Source organism: Rhipicephalus microplus, chromosome 7 (genome assembly GCF_043290135.1).
Source record: "Rhipicephalus microplus isolate Deutch F79 chromosome 7, USDA_Rmic, whole genome shotgun sequence".
NCBI lineage: Eukaryota > Metazoa > Arthropoda > Arachnida > Ixodida > Ixodidae > Rhipicephalus > Rhipicephalus microplus.
Genome location: NC_134706.1, coordinates 71,775,918 through 71,800,324, shown reverse-complemented (window position 1 = coordinate 71,800,324; position 24,407 = coordinate 71,775,918). Strand labels below are relative to the sequence as shown.

Sequence of the window (24,407 nt, the reverse complement as noted above, 5' to 3'; positions counted from 1 at the left end):
GCTCGCTCGTTCACCACGCAAGATCAGGCTTCCGTCATGACGCTTCTGCGTCGGCTGCCCATACTCTCCAGGAACAGGAAAGCTGATTTGGCTTCAGGTCCTGTCCACAACTCCCAGACTTTCCACCAAGCTTTTGTCGCTGTACCAGAGTCCTTACCGCGCACTGGAGCGGATATCTCCCGTCAACTATGTCGTCGAGACGGCCCACCTATCGCCCAATAGTCGCTGCCGATACCGCGAAACAGTTTATGTCCCGTGACCTAAACCGTGCTACGACCGCCATATGGCGTCTTTTCTTTAGGTCGCCAGGATGACTTCTCTATGTGCCGTCAGAAGTTTTACTGGTGCACATCGGTTTCAGCTCTGTGCCAGTGAAAGAAAAGACAACGATGATCATCTTTTGAGCTCCCAGTCTCTTTTTTCTGTGCTTCAGCTGTCTTGCTTGCCTTCGCGGCTCTTGCGGAAACTCTCCCGAATAACACGATTCTTACAAGTTCTGGAATATATACAGCAGATTGCAAAAAAAAGAAACCATATGCAAAAGCTCCTCCGTTGGCGTCGAACCAGCTACCTTTTCAACAGCACCGCACGGCGCCAATCATTGCTCCATGAACCGCAGTTTGTTTTTAATGCGAAGCATTTCGTAGCGAATTTTGGCGACTTTGAACATATCAATCTATCTATCTATCTATCTATTTATCTATCTATCTATCTATCTATATCTGCTTAGGTTTGGTGCTTTCGTCGTCACCCCCTCAAGTAGGCATCAACCAAAATTAGCATGAGAGGGTAAGATCGTTTCACGAATAAGACGCGCTGGTCAAGACATGACTAATGTAACAATCCCGTCGCATACGTCGTCAACCACTTCCCGCGATACAGTGGTACATACCCACGGGTATGTGCCGCTAGTATGTGGGTATGTGCCACAGGTGATTGACACCTTTTGTATATACTCAGTAACGACGAGAACACACAAGAACAATTTTAACGCGCGGGCGTTAAGAAATATCCGACATTGGTAGCCTAAAACTGACGAATGCAAATAAAAATGTCACGGTCCTAGCTGGAATCGAACCGAAGTCTTTTTCGTGGCAACGAAGCATTTTACCACAGAGATACGCCAAGTCTCAGAACTACGGTTCAAATAAACGCCAATATTCGTGAAACGCCAATTAGTGGTTGCAGTGCTGTCTACCCAATTTGATAAACATTGCATATGTACAGAGGCGATCAAAAACCTGAATATTATGGGAGCGCATGGAGAACAACACCACGGTACAATCTCAAGGCTATTATAAAACGAAGCTCGAGAGCACGCACTCACATTGTGGATTCTTTCCTATCTTCCAGCCGGCGCTTTCGCTCCCTTCAATTGCACACGCACTCGAATGCCAGAAAAATCGCAGGGTTTCGCTTTCGTAGCCACCGCCGAAGCGCTTAGCGATATTATCTTGATAAATCTGAGTTGTAGTGGCAAGGGCAAGTGATCTATAGGTGAGAGAAAGTAGATAAAAGTTTGCCTCTTAACTGTCTGCATCGGAGTGCGACACCTCTACAGTGGTGTTGTATTCAAAACACACAGAAACTATGCATCGACATTATTCTCTTTATTCTCCTATCCCACGATCTCATTCCTATCTTTCCTATATACATCATTTCCCCGGCTGATTAAAAATAACAGTCGCGTGTGTTGCAAATAGTCCCTTAGCTTTGATAGAGATTTTTTTTCACTTGTCGACTCTTCCGTGGCGGCTGGCTGGACTTTTTGTTCTGCAGTGAAGATGGTTCTAACTGAAGTGAAGATGGCTCTGAATGCAGTGAAGATGGTTTTTGGTTTGGGCTGCTGTCGCTTGCCCCGGCGTAGGTGGACAGTTGTGTTGTTCACTCGCAGGTGCGTAACCTAGAAAAGGTTCATCCGATGAGGGCAGATTCCAATTTAGAATTCCAGGCCGACTGTGTATCAGCTTCCCCGTGGCTTCTGGGTGAACTGCTTGAAAATTAGCCGAGTTCTATGTGCGACCGTCTTCCAAAAGAAATGAAGCTGGCCCTCGTTTCCTAATGATTTTCTTCGGTTTCGAAAAGTGCGAGGATATTTTCCCGTGAACAGATAGCTTTATCACAAGGGCGTAGTCACCTACGGCAAAGTTTCTAGTCCGAGCTCAACGACGGAAGTCAGTGTAAAGTTTGGAAGAAGCTTGTTTCTGTTGGACACGCTGACGCAGCTGTTTCATTGACTGTGCTGTATTTTCGTGAAATGAACAATCCGGTAATTCAACAACACTTAAGTGAATTGGTGGCAGTCGTGTGTGCAGGAAAACGGTGGGTGCCACTCTCGTTATGGCATGAGGTGTGCAGCGGTAGACGCTCAAACAGTCCATCACGGCGACACGAATATCATGCCGCTCGTATACTGCCATCCGGACAACACAATTGAAAGCTCTGTTGAACCTTTTTTAAACACCATTTGCTTGCGGGTGGTAGACAGAAGAAAAGCAATGCCGTATGCAGCGTTCCCGAATGAACTCCTCAAATTCAGCTGAGCTGAGTTGTGGTCCGTGATCCCAAATTATTTCATTCGTGTAGCCAGAATGGGCAACACTTGTAAGAAGAAGTTCGTGATCGTCGCTGTAGAAACTTGTCATGAAAAAAAAAACTTCTGGCCAATACCTATGATAATCAATAAGTGTCATCACATAATGGCGATCGATCAGAGCTCGCTCAAAAGGGCGAGCAATATCAATGACACTTTTCTCCCAAACCTTGTCAGAGAAAGTTACTGGCTTTATAGGGGCTTCAGTAGGCCGTGCAGATTTGTCACACGACTGGCAAGCAAGACATGTATTAACCAGTTTTTCTACATGGACATTCATTCGAGTTCACCAGTACACCTCTCGCGGTCTGCTTTTCGAACGACTGATCCGCGGATGGGATTCGTGGGCGACTTTCATCAAACGACGAGTCAGGCTACTTGCAGCTACGATCGTTTCAACACAGTAAAGCAAGTTCTGCACAATGAGTAGTTTGTCATGCTCATGAAAAGATGTCATTCGCACCGTTTCCAGAGATTATTTAGGCCAAGATGACAAAACAAATTTCATGACTTTTGTGATTATCTCTTCAGAGGCAGTCGCTGCTTTTATTTCTGCCAGGGTTAACATATGAAAAAGCAGGCAAACCAATTGATCGTCAGTGAGTTGACCAGTTTTTCCGGGTAAAAGCTGTCGAGGGAGTGCATAAGTCACCACATTATCACTTTTTTTGCGGTACTCCACAGTGTAGTTGTAGCACAGCAGTCGCGCTGACCTACGTGAAATGCGTAATTGTCGAAGTCCGGCACCCCTAGTAGACAACAAGCTAACAAGGGCACTTTCGTCAGTTCGCAGTATGAAGAGGCAACCCCAAAGGTACACTTTCCAGTGTTCACAAGCCCAAACACATGCTAAGGCTTCGCATTCAACTGCAGAATATTTTTGTTCTTGTTGGCTCAATGTCTGGGAGGCAAGGGAAACCGTCTGTAGAAATCCCCTCCTCTCCTATTGTAGCACAGCGCCTAGCTAATATCCAGAGCCATCGGTCGTGACGATGACTGGAAGGTTCAGATCAAAGAAATGTAGAACGTTTCAAGTTGTCAGCAGTAATTTCAAACTGACGAAACTCTTTTCAGCAGTTGACGTCCAAGCAAATGGTTTGTTGCCTCGATGCAATGCCCTTAGATGTTCCGCAACATCCGAATAATGGAGAATGAACTTAGCGTAAATTCCAGCCAGGCCGAGCTGGGAACGAAGTTCCTTAATGTTTGAAGACGCCGGAGCTTTTTTAATCGCTTGGATAGATGACGCTAACAGAAACAGACGTTTGCCATTCGCAACATGCCTCAGGAACGTGAGTTCCGTGACGTCGAAAACGCAGTTCTGATTTAGTTTCAGGTCTGCTTTAGAAAATCGCCGCAAAACGTTGTGAAGGTTTGCAGGTAGGTCTACTCAAGAACGGTCATAGACAATAATGTCGTTTATGTGCAAAAGTACACTTCTGCATTCTTTCAGTATGAGATGCATTATTTTCTGAAGCGCCGACAGCGCTGAAGCCAAGCCGAAGCATACTCTTTTAAAGCCAAAAATACCGTCATGCGTAATAAAAGTAGTCAGGTCACAACTTTCAGGATCTAGAGTTCAAGTTGATAGTAAGCACTTGCCAAATCCAGCTTCGAGAATTGCTTGGTGCCAGCTTAGCAGTGCAACAGCTCATCTGCCTGTGGTAGTAAAAAACAATTGACAAGTATAGCTTTATCAGGCTCTCACAGACCAACACACAATTTTTTAACCATCCTTTTTCCGAACAACTACAGTAGTGGAAATCCACTGAGAGGCATCAACGCGTTAGAGTATGTCTTGAGCTTGAAGTATCTGCAACTCAGCTGACACGTGCTCACGTAGGGTAAACGTAAGCCATTGTAATTTGCTGGAAACGGCTGGAATGAACTCACCAACCTTGAATTTGTGCTTGAATCTTTTGGCAATCCGAGCTGTTGGTCAAAGAGATGTTCATACTCGAAATGTAGCTCAGTTGGCAATGTAGGAGTGCTGGAAGACAATGCAAGGCACTGGAATGATTTACCTTCAATGTTCATCTGTATTTCCGCAATGGCGTCCAAGCCCAATACAGTTGTGCCTTCAGATACAAGATACGTAAGAATGCAAGCAGTTCTGTCTTGAAACGCAGCTGAGACGACACAACATCCAAAAACTGTTATCTTTGACTTGTAGTAGTCGAAACGTTGCACTCAAGTCGACTTCAAAAGGCAAGTGCTCGAAAAAAAACGGACGATAGAGGTATTCAACCGAAATAGTGACAGAAGATTCTATCTCTGCTAAAAACGGGATAGTGTGACCTTCTACTACGATTAATGCGCAAATGCCATGCTTGTGGCCCTTGTTGACAACACAAACTCTTTTGCCGCTACACTGAGTGCTAGTGTCAGCATCGTCATCAACTTGTCGAACTTTATCAGAGTATCCAGGCGACCTGCACATAACGTATAAGTACCCAATCTTCTCGCAGAGATGACATCTGCGCCGACGAGTCTTACATCCAGGGTTGTTTGCAAGGTGATCAGCTGCCCACAACGATAACAATCTCGAAAGTATGTGGTGCCTTGTACAGGATACCCCATTGGTTTGGCTTTGCACTTAGCACAATATGTACATTCATTTCTTCATTCTGGAGGCAGAGAAGAGCTTTGCATGTTTTAACGTAGCGAACAGAAGCATCGTCGCAAAATTTTTCAGCTTGGCTTACGACTCGGTCGTACTGGTTAGCGAGTGTAATAGCTCGTAAGAACGTCAGTGAGAAGCCTTAAGAAAGTAAACTTTCACGTAACTAATGATTGATATTCATCCAGACGAGCTAGTCACATAACATCTCATCAGTGAGACTTCCCAAATTACAGTCAGTGATGAGAACTTGCAAAGCAGTGAGGTAATTTTCCACTGTCTCACCTGCATGCTGAGCACGGCGACTGAACATTTGTCGAGCCACAATGACGTTGAGAGAACGCTTGAGATGGTTCGAAAGCATGGCGATTGCAGTCATACGCTTCGTTTGTCGAGTCGGTGTCGCCTGTACCCAAAGAGCTGGGAATAACTGCGGTTGCAGAGCCAGACTGGAAGCCCGTTGCCTTCAATGGGAAGAAGATTCACTGCTCTTCCATGCCAAGACAGGTGAACAGGATCGCTTTCTGGTGGTCGGCTGGAACATCTGACGCTTCAGAAGCCACCATGTACGACTGAAAGGCCTGCTTCCACTGGTCCTATGGGACAGCCGGATGACAAGGCGAAGGCAAGAAAGGTGGTTGTGGTTGTAATCACGGAACGCTCATTGTGATTATATAGCAGAAATCATCAAGAACGTTGCTCTTGCAAGGGTTGAAATCGCATCACCACTATGTTGTATTTAGAACATACAGAAACGCTGCATCCGATGCCTTGACATCACTCTCTTTATTCGGCAATCCCCCGTGCTCATCCTGATCTTTTTTTTTTAAATACATCAAGTGGCTCACGAAGGAGGGGGATCAGGAGGAATTCAAGGGACAGAAATAGAGATGAGAACACCCACATACAGAAGCAAAGATGACATAGAAATGATAAGGACATGGTCGAAGGAGTCCGAGAAGCGGGTACCACTCAGCGAGAGCATCATGGCGTCAGGAGATAGCGGAGGGTGTGCCGGTCGGCCAGAGCTGTGCTGTAGTCGGAGATCGTGGGTGCACAACAGTTGTGTACGGAATCTAGCAATTGAGTTCATAGTGAAAATGTTTGGTGTGCGTCGCTTCCACGCCTTGGTTTCTGACGCCCCGCTTTGGCAAAAACACACCTTGAGCCAGTTGTTTTATTCTACGTATATCATAAGATTACCAAGCAATGGTGCCTCTTGGCGAACCACGCCATATCTGTTCTCGCCAGCATAGAACGACTGGAACGAAAGTTGAGGAGCGGCGCGCACAGAGCACTGTCACTACACTTTGCTCATGATATCTCTCAGGGCTTTCGCAGGAACTGCGAAAGTGACATCTTGCGATTTTTCTGGCGTTCTCCTATGTGCGCAGTTAAAGGGAGCGAAAGCGCAGGCTAGCAGGTATAAAAATATGCGGTTGCGCAGTGTGCGCCCTCGAGCTTTTCTGGTAGCCATGGGAAGCCGCCGCGTTGCTGTTCGCCACGCGCCCCCATGGTCTCCAAATTTTTGATCGCCACTGTGCTGCTTTGGTACAGCCGTCACGTCGGGTTGATGTCATTTGTAGTTATTTGCCATGCGCTGAAGTTGATTCATGTAGCAGAGTCCAGGGCAAGCATCCTCGTGAGCATCAGCGCTTCATAACAGCTTCTAGTGTTGCTAACGCGCATTCCAGTTAGCATCGTTGCTCGCATCCTCGCGAGCATCAGCCCTTCAGCTTCTGGTGTTGCTAATACGCATTCCAGTTGGCATCCTTGCGCAAGTGGAAACAGCTGGTTATGTAAACATCTGCAACTCTTCAACATATATATGTGCGTGCATCAATTGTAAATATCATTTATGTCATTTCATGACGTGACGCTCAATAAAAATGCAAAACGGTCACATTCCCTCCGCCTGTATTGCATAACGTTGATTCCCAGGTACCTAGGATCTGCCGAATTTTTCTTGCATGGTATTTATCAAATTATTTGCGTAATAAAGAAAAAAAATCATGCAAATAAAACTACAATCAAATGGTGACAAAAAGCGCTCAAGCGATACTGATAAACACTCAATTGCTAACACAGCGTGCATTCTTCAAAACGAGAGTTTATCACACCGTGTTATACAAACAAGGATGGGGTGAGGCCAAACACCTCTTCACGATAGAGTACCAGTCCAGTCTAAAGTCCCGGTCGACGTAAATCTATTTGAATGAGGAGTATGCGTAAAGAAGTGATGGGTTCGGCATTGCGGTCCTGTATTCGTGTCTTTCATAAGATGTGCATAGCCATCAGGAAAAACCTGTCATATGGCACTTCATCAAGTGATGCTGGTAGGAGATAACGTATAGTGGGCGAATTAAGGATGAAACGTTTCTTCGGCGCTCGTTGAAGGACGTCGAAAACAGAATGACATTTTTGCTGTTAACAGAGCAATGTTAATTTGTTTTCGGCACATTATATAGATAGCAGTTAAAAAAAGCACCGAAAAACCTTTTTGTTAACCTTGTTGATTGATTGATATGTGGGGTTTAACGTCCTAAACTCATCATATGATTATGAGAGACGCCGTAGTGGAGGGCTTCAGATATTTCGACCACCTGGGGCTCTTTAACGCGCACTCAAATCTGAGCACACAGGCCTAATACATTTCCGCCTCCATCGGAAATGCAGCTGCCGTGGCCGATACTCGATCCAGTGAGCTGCAGGTCAGTAGCCGAGTACCTTAGCCACTAGACCACCGCGGCGGGTTTTTAACCATGTGTTTTCCGGCAATGTTTCAGAGTGGTGTTTATGGAAGAACGTTTTTGAATTCGGTGGAATGTACATTTTTTTTGCACACGCTTCAACACATCGTGGCCTGAAAGTACAATAAACGGTACGACAGAGATGGGAAGATTATACTTAGTAGATCCTTATACAGCGCCTTGCGCGATACTTTGTACATGTATTCGACAGAAAATCGAACTTTAAGGAAAAGAACTGCGAAGTAAACTTCCTGCATGAATCCCCGCAAACACGGGCGTTCGGAAATATTTTATGCAGCAATTAGGTCTGGTAAGCAATCAACAAGTGTAACCTGCAAGAGTGAATGCATTGCAGGGCGGAAAATGATTCGAAAAAGAAGACTCAAGACACTGATTGCCATAGCTAAGGTGTTTTAACAATAGCCCACCCTCACTACCTGGCTTGAATATGTTGTCACGACGCATGGCCTGGAAAGTCGAAGACCGTATGAAATTAGCGAAAGTGAGATAAATGCATTGTATATCAAATCTTCCGTAATGAATTAGCTGCAATACATAGTAAAGCTTTGTTGCTAGGAAATTATTGCAAGCTTCAGCTCTCCCAAAGATTGACAGTCAATAGGGAACAAATGTCTGGCCAATCGTTTAAGCTTAGCGACACGCTATCTCGTGTAATGAACACCGAATCTATACGCAGGCAATAGCACACAGAGGTATGTTGGAGGAGTTCCTTTCAAGTTAATCCCTACAAACTGATTCGGCGTGCTACCCCAAAAGCCAAACCATAGTCCTAAACGCTTAGAGGCATTTAAACGAGCTCTGGATACTACGCCGAATTTTTTGTTAGTAAATACCTAGTATGACACTCGGCTTATCTGTGCGAAATAACGCGACATCGCGTGCACAAGCTGATACTTCAACTTCACTGCCTAATATACTGGAGCCACTAATGCAACTCGACCGTATTATGCTTAGCCACAGTAGTTCTTGATAAAGTTCGAACAGAAGAGGTAACATTGGGCATCCCTGTTTTACAAAGGAGCGAATGGAAGCAGGCTTGGAGAGTAGACATTAACAATCAGACGAGTTGAGCATCCATTACAGCAAAGTTTAACGCCTTTATAGACAACTTTGCCAACATCGCCATCCTCGAGAACAGAAAAAAGGAAGTAACGACTAACACAATCAAAAGCTTCTGCAAGGTCTACCTGCAGCCTTGCAAGATGTTTTAGGTAACTACGACAGTATTGAAGCACCTTACGAGCGACATGCATATTGTTTTGTGTGAATCGATCCCTGATTCCACATGTTCGATCCCTGATTCCACAGAGATCGATCCCTAACTCCACAGACCCATTAAGGTTTTACATCGCTAATTACAACCTATTTGTTAATAATTTTGAAAAAAAATTCTAGTCCACGTCTGACAGTGTTATAGGTCAGTGTCCCTCGATGGAGTGAAGTTTGTTGTTATCATTTGGGGTCGGTATTCATACAGTGTGAATTTCGCAAAAAGATTGTGGGAGTGCATCAATGTCGTAGCTCATTTGAAAAAATATCCAGCACTATAGAAGCAAGCGTTGTTTTTAAAAAAAGCTTTTTAAGTTCGCCTGAGATGCCATCAGGGCCAGGTGTCTTGAATAAAGGCAAGTTGTCAATTGTCTGCTTAATTTCCTGTATAGCAGTAGGTCCATTATTGACTGCACAATCATAGACCTTCAACAGGTTCATAAGAAAACCAAAACTAGCTCTGACGTGAGCATCAGGATCAGCAGAAGGAAAGCTAAATAACTGTTATAGTACCTTTTGAACGCCAAAGTAATGCATTTTTTTACCTTTTTTGAGCACGCCGTAAGATTAAAAGTCCCAAATAACTTTAAAAGTTGCTCGGAGTTGCTTATCAAGTAAAGCTTTGTGCGTCGGCTGCTCAGAATTAAAAATTAGCGAGTTTGCATATAAAATACGTGTTCTTGTAGCAACCAGCATCATATCTTTGAAGTTGGCATTTTATATTCTCAATATCGTTAATGTAGTTTCTTGACGTTTCGCATTTCATCTCACAAAGATCGCAGAGACATTTAATAAGTGTCTTTTCATCATTCTATAAGAAGACTTTAAAAGCGCCAAATTTTGTGGCTATAATACGAACTTGTTCAAAAAGCTTCCGAGCAGCCAAGACATGCAAACCAGGTAAAAAATATTGTCTCATTGCCATCAGGACACGACTCATGAATTCCTGATCACACATGAGTTTAACGTTCAATTTCCAAAAAGCCCACTGGTGGCGGAATCATGAGTTATTATTTTCACCAATTTGCACAAGAACAATACAATGGTCATAGAATAATACAGCTTCGGTGCTGCACAATATTTTACGAGAGAGGAGTAATAAAGACACGTAAATCTGGTCAAGGCGAGCACGACAACTGGCCTGTACTCTTCTATATGGCGTTTCTCGACTCGAAACCTCGATGTCAATTATTCATTGCCAATACCGGATATAAGCTCGTCCCTCCTCTGTATCTTTCCACAAGGATTATTACGATCATTAGCATCACATACGCAGTTGAAATCTTCCATGAGTACCGTGAATCTGTCCGCGTCAGATAAATTACACACTGGAACCTCATTTAACGCACATTGATTGATAATCCGCCATGGTGCTCCTAGTAACAAAACATCACAGGATATACACCTGTCCTCATCATCAAGAGTAGTGAAGAACGCTGAAAAGGGTGAGCTCTTTCTCAGAAACAACCAAACAGCCCTCAGACAGACCTTTCGCATCTGAAACAGACACGTTATAATCAGTCAGAAAAGGCCGAAGGGCCTCCTAAGTCTCTTCCTCGCTCTCAATTTTTGTCTATTGAATGACGACAAGGTCGGGTTACCTTCGATTGAAAAGCCTACATAGCTGTGCCCACTTCTGCGAAGACCTAGGAGCACGTGCGTTCACGATAGCAACGATAAGTCGCTCAATGTGCGCCTTGTTGACTTCTTTTCATCGCGCTTATCGTCCGACGATGCGCATGTAGCCAACAAAGCTAACGGCAAGACATTTATACACATAAAAGACCTTTTGACGGTAGCAAGAGCTCCACAGATTCAGCGTGTTTTGGTCATCTGTAGCGAGATGGCGGGACGAGCGCGCGTTAGGCCCGCTCGTAGTCGCCTCTTATGTTATTGAGAGCACCGCCTCCACGAGGCGTGGTTTGTGCTGCAGACGCTAATGAGACTTGTGATGTAACAAAATGGAAAAAATATTTTTCTCATGCAGAACTAGCCTAGCGTGTATTGGGCGTGTCCATTGTAGGAACCCACAGGGAGTACATTGCGGCCGCTTTATGGGCCTGCTGGACGGCCCATCGCTGGTCGGCAAGAAGTCAGCTTCTGAGGGCCTCTCCTACTTGATTGAGGTAGAGTCGGGAGAAGGGTTTTAGACTCCGAGAGCATGTGCGCGAGTGTCGCCATGTGTCCAAATGAGGGGCTCGTGTCGCAGGTGTACGGATTAGGATAGTAAACATGAAGCTTGGCCAGGTTTGGGTACATATTAGTTTGTAACAAACGTAGGGTTACCGCCTGCGGTCGGTCAAGCAGGGTAGCGCCTGCGGACGGATCCGTCTATCCGTCCGTCCGTTCATCTAGCTATCTATCTATCTATCTATCTATCTATCTATCTATCTATCTGTCTATCTATCTATCTATCTATCTATCCTATGTGGCAGAGTCACATAATTCGCCATGTAAATGTGACTACGCCTAAATATTTTTCAGCTAGAACAATCTGGATGGTGAAACACTGCTGTAGAGTTTTTCAAGACTATAGCCTTTCTCTAAATACCGCAATGCAGAAATTTTGAGTCGTTTGTTTGTGTGTTGGTGACCCCGTGCAACGATTCAGCCACCCGCCGAATATCTATCCCAACCTTAACGCCCACCCGTTTTGATCTGGGGACTGCTTTTAACCTTAAGACAATATCACTCAAAAGCAAATATATATTGCGCGTATTGTAGGTGTAGCATCAATGCATAAAAAGTAGGTTGTGGGCTTCTTTATTAAACTGGTCTTCTTTATTTAAAAGAATTTATTACGCTTCGCTGACCATGCGACGCTACGAACATTTAAGGGAGTGTTTCCTAAAAATCACTAAAGCCAGGGAGCCTACATCACCACTCATATAGGCTCTATAGCTAAAGCTAAGGTCCCAAGCTAAAATGAGTTTCCAAGGTAGCGACACCTTCACCTTTCCTCCTAGGATGGATGGATCGATAGATGTATCCGGCTGTGCCCTTTAGATTAGGCGGTGCCTCACGAGAGCTAGCCATTAGGTTAAGTACTATCACTTTGTGTTCAAGCATTGAATGTCACTCGCGCATCGATTGTAGCCACAAATCAATTAGCTTCCTCCTGGTTATTTCTACCCGTTAAGACTCTATTTTGCCCTCTTTGTCCCTAAACTTCAATTCTTCGAAAAATTCGACACCATTATCTTCGACTATAGGCGGAGCCTTTTACAGAACAGTATCAAATGTTAAGCCGTTTCCTCTTCCTCTCCACACGCACTGATTGATTGATTGATATGTGGGGTTTAACGTCCCAAAACCACTATATGACTATGAGAGACGCCGCCGTGGAGGGCTCCGGAAATTTAGACCACCTGGGGTTCTTTAACGTGCACCCAAATCTGAGCACACGGGCCTACAACATTTCCGCCTCCATCGGAAATGCAGCCGCCACAGCCGGGATTCGAACCCGCGCCCAGCGGGTCAGCAGCCGAGTACCTTAGCCACTAGACCACCGCGGCGGGGCTCTCCATACGCACTACATACCGTGCCTGTGCCTTCACATTTGTCTCGGTACGTCTTGGTCCGCAATACTACCGTTTTTGCCTCGAAGAGCAGAGAACTACCCCGAGAAATTTTGTAGATGATTTTCCTGCAATATCTTGCTTAAAAGTTTGGTAGATCTCCAGTGATGATTTGTTAAGCATTCCCATCTTCCACTTGTCCCCCTCTGTTTTTTTCAACTTCTTCCTAATCGATGTTTTCTTTTGGCTTGGTATTCTGCTGTTGTCTAAATACTTGCTTGATAATTTTTGAGTTAGTTTCCTCCATTTAGCAACGAGATTCCTATTGTACAGGTACTTGAAACTTTCCTAGCCCAACGCTCCTCTCCCATTTTCTCAATCGCTCCTCATACTCTACCTTGCTGCTAACTTCCCTGCATTCAAATGATGTCCATCCCATGTCTCCCTGTACCACCAGATTTGGAGTATCCCCGTGCGCCCCTAAAGCAAGTCTACCTATGCAACGTTGTTTAATTTCCAATCTTGTTTAAACTTCTGGTTCCACGCACAAGACCGCATTGCCGAACGTCAAACCAAACCCGGTACCATGCCAATTTTTCAGAATCTCTCTCACGACGTCATGCCTATTGTAGTTCTACAGTGCCCTATTTTTCATTACAGCTGCAATCCTGGTGCTGTTCGTCATTAGGTATCTTTTCCAGCTTATGTTCCTGCAGAGCCCCCTAGAAGGTTCAAAACTTTCATGGAAAAGGGAATATTTTAGTTCCGTTGCTACGGCGAATATAAGTAAATGAAACAAAATGAGAAAGGTGAGTGGTACAGTCAATGAATACCAATTTGAATACAAACGGTACAACACAAGTGCAAGTGAGATGTGTGCTACTGAACTAGCAACGTTATGCAGTTCTAAACTTCACACAACTACCCATGGCGTCTCGCATCGTACATCATAGTTGGTCTGGGTCTCCGAATGTGTTTTGCTCGTGCTTATGACGTGACACAGTGAACGTGCCTCTTGCTGGATCATATCAACGACCACTAGGCGTGACGTTATGACGATTGGTCACAACCAACTTGTGCAAAAGAAAAAACTATGACCAGACTGGTGCGCTTGACTATCAGCACTGCGATAACAGTTTTTTTTCTGAAAAAATGCAAACATTTTGACAACCTTGATGCCAGGTATTTCTGACATAGTGCGCGGCATTTTATGAAAGTGAGAATTATACCTGAGAGGTACCCCAAAGCAGTGCGTTTACCCTTGTTTATGCTGCTTTTAAGAACAAGTGGCTTGAATTGGTCAAGCGTGAAATATTTCTGAAAGTGCAATCATTAAACTCTTCAGCTGTTCTGTACGTGTATACACACAAACATTTTTAACGACAGGCATTAGACATGCATTAGACATGCATTAGACGCACTCCCGGTGTTTCAATGAAAACCGACATATAAACTCGCTTCGCAGAGCCACGTCGACGTACGTCGATGGTGTTCCAGGAAAGATTTCGTGTGAAATGACTCATAGCTAGACTTAGCGGTGTGCACCACCTCTAATATCGCCGGGTGCGTTGAAGAGAGCGAAATCGTTTACTGGTATTTTACTGCAACCCAGCATTTTTGAAAAACTCGGCTGTTGCTTTGAATGTGCACCGCAAAGCAATCTTGGGGGCCTTGTCGCCATTTGAAATACTCCTCCTCTGCAAGTTTGTGTCCTGGCTGCGATTTTGCCTTTCGTCAAGGCGAGAATTCAGCTGGAGCCATATGAGCATACGTACTCGTTTTCATCCTTTTGCATAACTCCAAATAACACCACCAGCCATTTGCGAAATCACGTGCAAGGAATGCACCAATTAAATGCACGGATTGTAAAAAAAAGAGGGCTAAGCGATAGAGTGATGAAGACGACGTCTAGAACTATGAGTAACGCTACCTTGAAAACCTATTTTGTCTAGGGACCTTCGCTAAAGCTAGAGTTACTCTATATGCTACCGCAAGGTATCTACTGTAGCATATACAGTAACTCTAGCTGAAGAGACTTTGTGCTGCTTCCTATCTGTAGCTCTGTGTTCTAAAAACTTTTCTTTCATCACACTACTGCCAGATGGCGTCGCCTCATATAGCACTACAGTTACTCTATATGCTACCTTTGATTTATTTTTGGGGTTGAATGTCCCAAAACCACCATATGATTATGAGAGACGCCGTATTGGCGGGCTCCGAAAATAGTCGACCACCTGAGGTTTTTTAACGTGCATCTAAATCTGAACACATGGGCCTACAACATTTCCGCCTCCATAGAAAATGCAGCCTCCACAGCCGGGATTAGATCCCACGACCTGCGGGTCAGCAGACGAGTAACTTAACCACTACACTACCGCGGCAGGGCGTATACGCTACCTTTAGGTAGGAAGGTAGCATATGGACTAACTCTACACAGCACCTCCGGAGAGAAGACTGTCATTTTTCGACGTCCTTCACTACAGAGCTCGTAGATACTGGTCATTTTTTACGTATGCTACATTACGTGCTAAGGTACTCGTCTGCTGACCCGCAGGTCGCGGGTTTGAATCCCGGCTGCGGCGGCTGCATTCCCGATGGAGGCGGAAATGTTGTAGGCCCGTGTGCTCAGATTTGGGTGCACGTTAAAGAACCCCAGGTGGTCGAAATTTCCGGAGCCCTCCACTACGGCGTCTCTCATAATCATATGGTGGTTTTGGGACGTAATACCCCACATATCAATCATCAATGCTACATTATGTGGTACGCAAACATTCATTTACTTCTTTACAGAAAAACCGATGTGTTCTATTTGGGCGAAGTATGATCACACAGAGAACGTAGACCCGACTACATTGGCTTATTTTTACGCAGTTTGCAATGATCCAGTTTACACCAAGTACCCAAGTTATTGCCCTAAAAATGAGAAATAAAACGTATTTTCTAGAGTAAACAGTTCATGTCATGAGGAAACTTTTTAAACTGCAATGCGCTTTCTCAAACTTAAACTTGCGCATGGCATGTCGGCGTCGACTGAATAAAGAAGTTCTCCGGACAGCCTGCCTTTTTGCCCCTTTAAGGTAAGTCTTAAGAAGTGCACTAGGATAACGACTGCTCAAAAAAAGATTTTACCTTACTTTGTTTTTTGAATAATTTTGATAAGGTATTTGCTGTGTTCATCGTAAGGCGAACTAGTCTGAGATTGAGATATTTTGAAGCCAGAAGAGATGCATGTTGCAGTTACAATCAAATGATTTTTACAAATGCAAGCAATTGCGATTTTAATACCGGTTGCAACAGTACTAGAGGTTTGACTAAAAACATAACGTATAAGAAAACATTCCTTAATTTGCACGCTGATAGATTTGTCCTGACATGCAGAACCATAAGCGAGTATCTCACTCTCTTTACCAAAAAGAGCTGGGTGAGTTTGCATGTGCATCACCTTCCTAAATGCACCACCACTGTACACCCTAACCCTAACAGTTCCGTCAGTTTTTTTTTATCTTCCCAAGAAAAACAAAGAACGGAAGCCCCCAAGGCCACCTGCTTCACCACGAGTAACAAGCCAAAATCCGGCTCTAGGCCCAGGAGGGCTAGGCGATGAGCCTATGCATAGCCCAGACGAAGTGGAGGCAGCACAGGTCGGTTTAGAGGAACCCACTTGGCTAAACAAGTCACTTGAAGGTAAAATTGCACGTTTGGCCGAAACGATAAAACAGAAAAACAACGAAATAGCGCGGCCCCGACACGAGTGCTGTCAAATCAAGCAGTAGCTTGTTGCAGCAAAAGGAATGATCGGGCAAGTGGGCTTAGAAAAGGCGTACTTGAGTTGCCAGCTTGCTGCTGAAAGAGAACGAACGGCTGTCTTCACCGTGGAATGCTTCAAGGATTGCGCCGAAGACATGTTATTTTACACTGGGTGCCAAGCTACAACCACTTTAAGAAACTTCTGGTATACTTAAACCTCGGTGATGATAGGTGCAAATTTTTACGCTCAGAACGATCAGAAATTCGTGAACCCAGATCTTCGCGAGGGCGGAAGAGAAAACTAATCACAGAAAATGAGCTGGTTTTGGTGCTAGTGCGACTGCGCCTCGGCCTGTTTGAAGATGATTTCGCTCACAGGTTTTGCATTGCCCAGTTAACTGTGTCCCAAATTTACACATAGTGGATTAACTTCCAGTATGCCAAACTAAGCCTGTTACCTGTGTGAGCTCCCATAAGAATTGTAAATGCTACAATGCCACCCGAGTTTAAGGAAAAGTAGTCATCGACGCGAGTAATCCTGGACGCCATGGCAATACAATGCGAGGTGCCGTCATCCTTGTCTCTACAGTTTACAACGTACACCCCTTACAAGTAGAGAAACATAATGAAGGAACTCATCGGCATCCTGCCTAATGGCCTTGTCCTCTTTGTGTCGGAGCTTTTCACAGGATCCATCTGAGACAGAGAGTGTGCGATCAGGAGTGGTTTTTTAGACTTGAAGTTTGACGACGTTGTTGTTATGGCAGATGAGGGCTTTTCATCGATGATCTCTTGGAAACGATTGAAGTGAAATTGAACCTGCTGCCATTCCTGAAGGATGGCAAATTCTCGCCTGAAGAAGTGAAATCTACAAAGGATTTGGCTGCTTTGCGGATACAGGTGGAGCGGCAGATACAGCGGATACAGGCATTCTACATTTTTGATAGAGCCATACCGTTAACCTTGGCTCCACTGATTAATCAAATTTGGACTGTGACGGCAAACCTGAGTAACTTCCTGTCTTCTCTCAATTAACAGTCGAGTGGCGAACCGCAAGAAGAGCTTTAGATGTGGCAAGCTAAACAATTACGCCCACTTTCCTACGACGGAATGCCTGCGAAGGATGCGGAGCGCAACGCGGCTCCATCTAAACTGCAATTTACTACTTATCACAAAGTATATATTTTTGCACTGCACCAATGAAGCGCAAGGGGTTTTTTCAACACACGCACTTGCTTTCAAGAGACGAGCCTGCTTTAACTTTAAGAGCTCTGAAGCGACAGTGTTGCTGGTGTCTTCCTGGGCTGGCACGAGCCCGGATCATGAGATGGCTGCTGAAGCCACAGTGTTGCCGGCGTCTTCCCGTGCGCACGTTGCTCATTCATTCTATTGCCTTGCCACGATTTCAAACTCCCCTTCTTTTGAACAATTTTATGGCCACCTTTATGTTCGAATTAACTAGTTTTTACTGTACTAAGTTCCATTATTTTATTTATTCAATGCTACAGATTCGAGGTCCAAACAGGGTGGTAATACATATACAACTATAAATAAAATAATTGCCAAACGAAACAATAAAGAGCGAAGAAGGTTGCTTAGTAGGATAGTTCATTCATCACTTGTATAAGTAAGACAGTTCCATTCACATGTGGTTCTTTGAAAGTACGGATACTTCAGTTGGTCTGTGCGGGCAAAATATGGGATCAAGGCCTTTGGGTGGTGGTTTCGACTGGGCCGGCTACTAAGTGGTGTCAAATATGGGGATGGGTCTAGAGCAATTTTTTTGTTCAAAAGTTGATCAAGGAATTCTAATTTAGCTTTTTGTCTTCGCATCTGCAGTAAGGGATTGTTGTTGGCTAGCATTAAATCTGAGGGTGAGTCTAACTTGGGGTACTTGTTGAATATAAATCTAACAGCTTTTCTTTGAATACGCTCAAGAGTGTATATATTACGTTTTGTATACGGATCCCATACTATGCCTGCGTACTCTAGTTTTGGTCGCACAAGGGCTGCGTAACAAAGTAGTTTAACATTCGTGGAAGCATTTTGAAGTTTGTTTAAAAAGACATAGTTTGCGAAAGGCAGATGAACAAACATTATCATTATGGAGATACCAGCATAAATTAGAAGTGAGTGTCACACCAAGTTATTTGTTGGAGTTTACTTGTTGCAGTGGTGAAGACCCTAATATGTATGTATACTATTGTGGATTCTTTTGGCGTGTCAATGGAAGGCACATACATCTGTTCGCGTTGAGACACATTTCCCATTTGTTGCACCATTCTTATATATTGCAAAGACTAGTGCTCAGATTGTTGAAATCGTTAGTGGAACGTATTTGATTGAACAAAACACAATCATCTGCAAACAAACTTATTTCCACACTATGGTGAATTACATCAACAATATAATTGATATATAATAGAAACAGCAAAGAGCCCAAAACACTGCTCTGTGGTACGCCCGATGTGACCGGAAAACAGTCCGAATATTGACGCCCTACATCAACGTACTGTTCGCGATTATTTAAATACACAGAAATGCAACAAACGAATATTTCGGGTATACTTATTGTTCTAAGTTTGGAAATGAGTTTAGTATGGGGTACTTTATGGAAGGATTTGCAGAAATCTAAGAAGAGCATATCTGTCCTACCGTGTCTATCGATGTTTATTGCAAGAGAGTGAAACAGTGTGACGAGTTGAGTTACGTTAGGTAATCTTTTCCGATAACCATGTTGATACACGGTTAATATATAGCGTTCTTCAACATACTTGTATATACTAGTAGCTATGATGAGTTAAATAGATTTACAACATTGTGAAGTTAGTGAGATTCGACGGTAATTTTCGAGTGCTAAGCAGTCCCCCTTTTTAAAGATGGGTACAACGCGGGCTGTCCTCCAGTCACCGGGCAGCTGGGAACACAACAATAAACAACAGCGAAAAATGATAACCAAAATCTTTGCTAGAGATAAAGCACACCGTCGTAGAAATACGTTTGGTATGTTATCAGGACCACACGATGCCTTAGCTTTTAAATTTAGCAACATAGACACCACGCCTGGATAAGAAATATACAGTGCTTCAGCATAAAGAAAGGCTGTAGTTACATATACAGTTGAAATCAGAAGTGTTGAACACACTAAAAAATATTGATTAAAATGCCGGTCAATGTCTCTCTGATCAGTGACGTTGGTTTCATCAATTGACATTTGTGATACAGGTGTTTTTCTTTTCACTGATAAAATTTGAGAATTTACTGGGGTCATTTGCAATAAAGTTAGGTAATGAGGTTTTAAAGTAATAATCTCTATACCTGCGCACAGTTTGAGCGAGACTGTTGTGCGCATCATGTATCAATCAGTCGCTGCCCGCCTTTTTTTCAGTCGCTTAACTTTGCTCTTCATATGAATGATGTTGCAAATTATCCATGGTGTTTGGTAACTTTTTTGTGCTTGGAAGGCACAAACTTACCTAAACAAAAATGACACATTTGTTTAAATCGTGCCCAGAGCACGCTAACATTTACGTCATCAAAATTTGTAAGACATGGTTTCTAGGTGTTTAATTATGTCTGCATCATCAGCCCTGGAAATGTCTTTAAAGCAGCAAAATACTGGGTTTCTGTTGTCAGTTAGTGGAACAAGAGGAAAGGAAGCGAAGACATAGCTATGATCAGAAAGACCTTATCCTACTTCTACTGTATATTCGCAGAAATTGCGGTTCAGAAACACAAGATTTAATATTGAGGTGGAATCCTTCTGTACGGGCGTAGGTATCTGAACTACCTGCAATAGGTCATGTATAAGCGTGATGTCAAACACTATGTTAACGTGTTTTGAAGTGTTAATGCCGGCGTGAAGGCGCTCCCAGTCAACTCCAGGTAGGTTCAGGTCACCAATCAGTAAGACTTTTTTACTCTCAAATTCGGCCATATAATTTTTCAGTGTGCTAAGGTATTCAGGAGCAATGTCTGCGGGCCCGTGCAACCTAATTACAACAAGACAATGACTCCAGCATGTAGCCCTAATTCATAAGCGTTCTATGTCAACAAGATCATCCATCAAAACAGCATCGATACACTGTTTTACCAACATAGCCACTTCTCTTCCCCTAGTGTGTCTGTCTTTACGAAAAACTGTGTGGGATGGGGGGGAAGGCGTCGTTATTAGGCAAATGCTCGTGTAGCCAAGTCTCGGTAACAACCGTAATGTGTGGGTCATGTTGCAGCAGAATCACTTCGAACGCTTCAGTTTTATTCCCAAGGCTTCGGGTATTGATATTTAGTAGCCTTAACTATTTGTTACATAGTGCTGGAATAGGTCACGAGTGCGGCTTGGAAGATTGATGGTCTCCTGCTTTTACTCACCTGTTTTGCTATTCATCCCAATGAATGTATCTTTATCTACTATAAGCCTGTCGTGTACTAAGGATACTTTTTTTCTTGTCGATTGTTGTTCTTAGTACTGTCCCGCAGCAATTTTTGTTTCGTAAGTGTCAACTGCGAATAATCATTCTGAATAGATACCATCAATCCTTTAAGTTTTTGGCAATTTCTAATATTACTTTCTTTTCATTAAAGTTTTGAACGTGAAGGATGATAGGTCTTTTACCAGTTTGTTTCCTTAGTCGGTGTATATGTCCGATGGAACCACATTTCACACCAAGGTTTTCTGTGAATAATTCCTTAACCACTTTTTCCCTCAGGGTTGCATCAGTTTCTTAGAGCACTCAAGAATACCGTGAATAATTAAATTAGACCGTCTGGAATGGTCTTCGAGGTCGGTAAGCTTTTTGTTTTGAAAGTTTACAATGTGTTTCAGTGATTGTACCGTACTTCCCACCTTTTCACTGGGAATGCTGCTTTCTTGGGAATCCTTTTGTTCTGTAATGAAATCATGTACCACGTTTTTTCATTCAATAAACTGTTTCTTTAGTTCAAGCACTTCATCGTGAATTTTCGCTTGGCCGTTGAGAACTTCTTCATATAGTTCTTTCTGGGTGAGGCCAGGGTTTGTTTCCAAGTCACCGCATAAAATCAACCGACAAGCACGAAAACACTCATATGCTATATTCCGACAACGCCGAGGGCACGGCAAGACCAAGATACAGCGATAATCACTACGAAACGAACCCACGTTTGAACTAACCTGCATGAGGCAGAAAATTGACGTAAGTGCAATGGTCGCGCCGGGTGCGCCGTGCCCACAAGGGTCGACGGCTTGCGGTGATTCTTTTATAGCGATGTCCAGCGATGAAGTGGCTCTGCGCTGTCCACAGGTAGCTAGCTACCCATAGGCGGCCTCCTGTGCTGTGCACTATAAATTGCGCTGTCGTGCTTGTCATGTCATTCATTGATAATGGCTCCTTGCGATGAGGCATTCGCATCCGTTGGTCCGCACCGCTGATACAAAGTTTGCTGATTCGCAGACGGTCAGCTGTTGGGAATATGGCGAATCCGAGAATGCCCTGCATGAGGCAGAACATAGTAGACCTAAGTGCCATGGTCGCGCCGGGTCCGCCGTGCCCACGAGGGTTGAAGGCTTGTGGTGATCATTTTATAGCGATGTCCAGCAATAAAGTGGCTCTGCGCTGTGCACCGGTAGCTGCCCATAGGCGGCCTCCTGTGCTGTGCGCAGTGAATCGCGCTGCCGTGCTTGTCGTGTCTTTCGATCCTCAGTTAGTCCTATTTCAAATCAAATACACCCGCAATGAACAGTGGTGTTTTCTTTTTATGAACCCTCCAGAACACAACAGTTTTAACAACAAAAAAACGTTATCTGGCGGATGAGGTTTCTTAAAACAATGAATAGAGCTTACTGATTACTTGTGAGGGACAGCTGTGATGTGACTAAACTAAGGATTGTGATGCGTAGGGAAGTTTCGAACAGCTAGTTAGAGTAAGCTGTTGGCTAGCTGTGCCTTCCGTTAATAAAAATTGAGAGATAACTACTGCCTGGGCCGTTTTGCTTCAAATTGCCCTAGGCTTTTTTTGATTCTCTATTTATCGAAGCTGAATTCGCCCTCCCTTTCCTGCCTACTCCCTAAAGGGAGGCAGCGCACCATTATTTTGTTTGTATATATGACATAGCCGTGTGACACACATGTTGCTCGAAATAATACTAATTATACATGGCTGCAGCAAAGCATCAATCAAAACGATAAAAAAGCAGGAACTTAAGGTGAACAAGCTGTGACAAAACTGACAAAAAGGTGTCTGTGCAGTGGGAAGCTTTTAAAATACATTTTGACATGTGCTTTGATTACAAAGCTAAACTGCTTCTCTTCCAGATGCCTTTGAACATAGGCAAAGTGGAAAAGCTTCTTTGAGTGCCAAGCTTTTGCCACTCGAAGAAGGTTGCAGCTTAGTTTTGAGCACCACAATACATTTGAGTATTTGTATCTCTTGTAAGCTTTTCCAAAGAACTCTTATAGATATATTAGGCGGCAATACAAAATATTCTGATATAAGTGGGTACAAATACACAGAACACACCAGGAACGGGTTTGTAATATTGAAAACTTTTAGTTTATTTCTGTGCACCTCAAAAATACTTTTGTACATCTTTCTTAACTCTACAATGTGACTTCTAAATATAGACCTCTATGAACATAAACAAAACATGCAAAATTAAACTCGACTTACCACACAAACTATCAGAAATAATTATCAATGCACTAGCAAGTGCCCTTCTGCCTGGTACCTGCCATGATGGCACAATGGCTAAGGCCATGCGCTGATGTGCCTTACGACGTGGGTCCTTTTTCAGTTTTTGGGCTGCTTTGCAGTTGCAAGTGAAAAGCGAAAACCCCAGTGTGTCAAGATTTTGGCAAATATTAAAGAAGTGCAGATCGTCTAAGTTATTTGGGGCCCTCCACTACAGCACGCCTCTTAGGTTAGGTGTAGCTTTGGCGCACTAAGCAGCCAAAATCTGGAAGCTTCACTGATTACCGCCTGGCAAGATGGGGCAGCGTGTGCTCAAAAAAGAAGGCATCAATCTTTTTGAGAATATCCTCCTGCTCGATCCTGTCGAACCAATTGCTCTCAATGCCAATCCACTTTTCCGAACACGAGACAAAATCACCCCAAAAGCAGCCAGTGAAGGCCATCTGCCCAAGCACGTGAGCGTAATACTCATGTTCTCTGTACAGCTGCGGTTCACGATTTTCTCTGAACACCAAGAAAAACTTTCTTTTCTTCGCTTCCTCTGGCTCAGAGTATCTCAGGGAATGGAGGCACGTGACCTCCAACACACCATATGAAAGTTCTTCCGAGTAGTACACGAGTCCGTCTTCTGTTGCACCCAACCAAGCAAGGGCACACAGAGTCTACCACAAGACCGCAATGCTGCACTGACACTTTGTGCCCGTAGCTGTTCATGACAGCTATATACCTATCTTGGTCATGTTTTATTCCTTATGCCGTATTGCACCGGACGGACGTGCGTGACGTCTTTCGGCTCAATGAGGTTACGGAGACCCTTCTCCGTTCATGCTTGCCGTCTGACGACTTGGCCGAAAGTTGATGCAGTCAGCCGATTGGCCCATGCATGTCGCCAGCGTTTGCTGAGCCACTGCTGCTTGATTCAGCTCGAGGTTCCGAGCTTCTTCTTGTGACAGCTGGATCTCCTGCACATTGTGGAATTAAATACATACAGCATGAGAAAATGCTTCAAACTTTTAGCAGCTCACAGCTTTCATACACTGTACTTTGACTACTAGCAAGACCCAATCAGCATTCCTGCAGCCTAGCTGGTATGCCAATGTTTGTTTTCGCTACCGTGCTGCACTAAGAAAATTATTAGCCTGTAATAAATGACAGATTTAGAAGCCACATGTAGGAGAGTCAATGGCATGAATGGTAGAACAGCCGCAGAAATGAAATTG

At 44.0% G+C, this 24,407-nt stretch overlaps 1 protein-coding gene across 1 annotated transcript in view; it reads left to right on the top strand.

The window, feature by feature from the left end:
• The window catches only part of LOC119185560 (japanin-like-RA1), a 109,990-nt gene extending 94,267 nt beyond the window's left edge, over positions 1-15,723 (top strand). The window contains exon 9 of the mRNA XM_075870029.1: positions 15,562-15,723. Coding sequence (XP_075726144.1) covers positions 15,562-15,701 — 140 coding nt within the window. The 3' untranslated portion in view covers positions 15,702-15,723. The remainder of the gene's footprint in view (positions 1-15,561) is intronic.
• Positions 15,724-24,407: the final 8,684 nt, after the last annotated feature.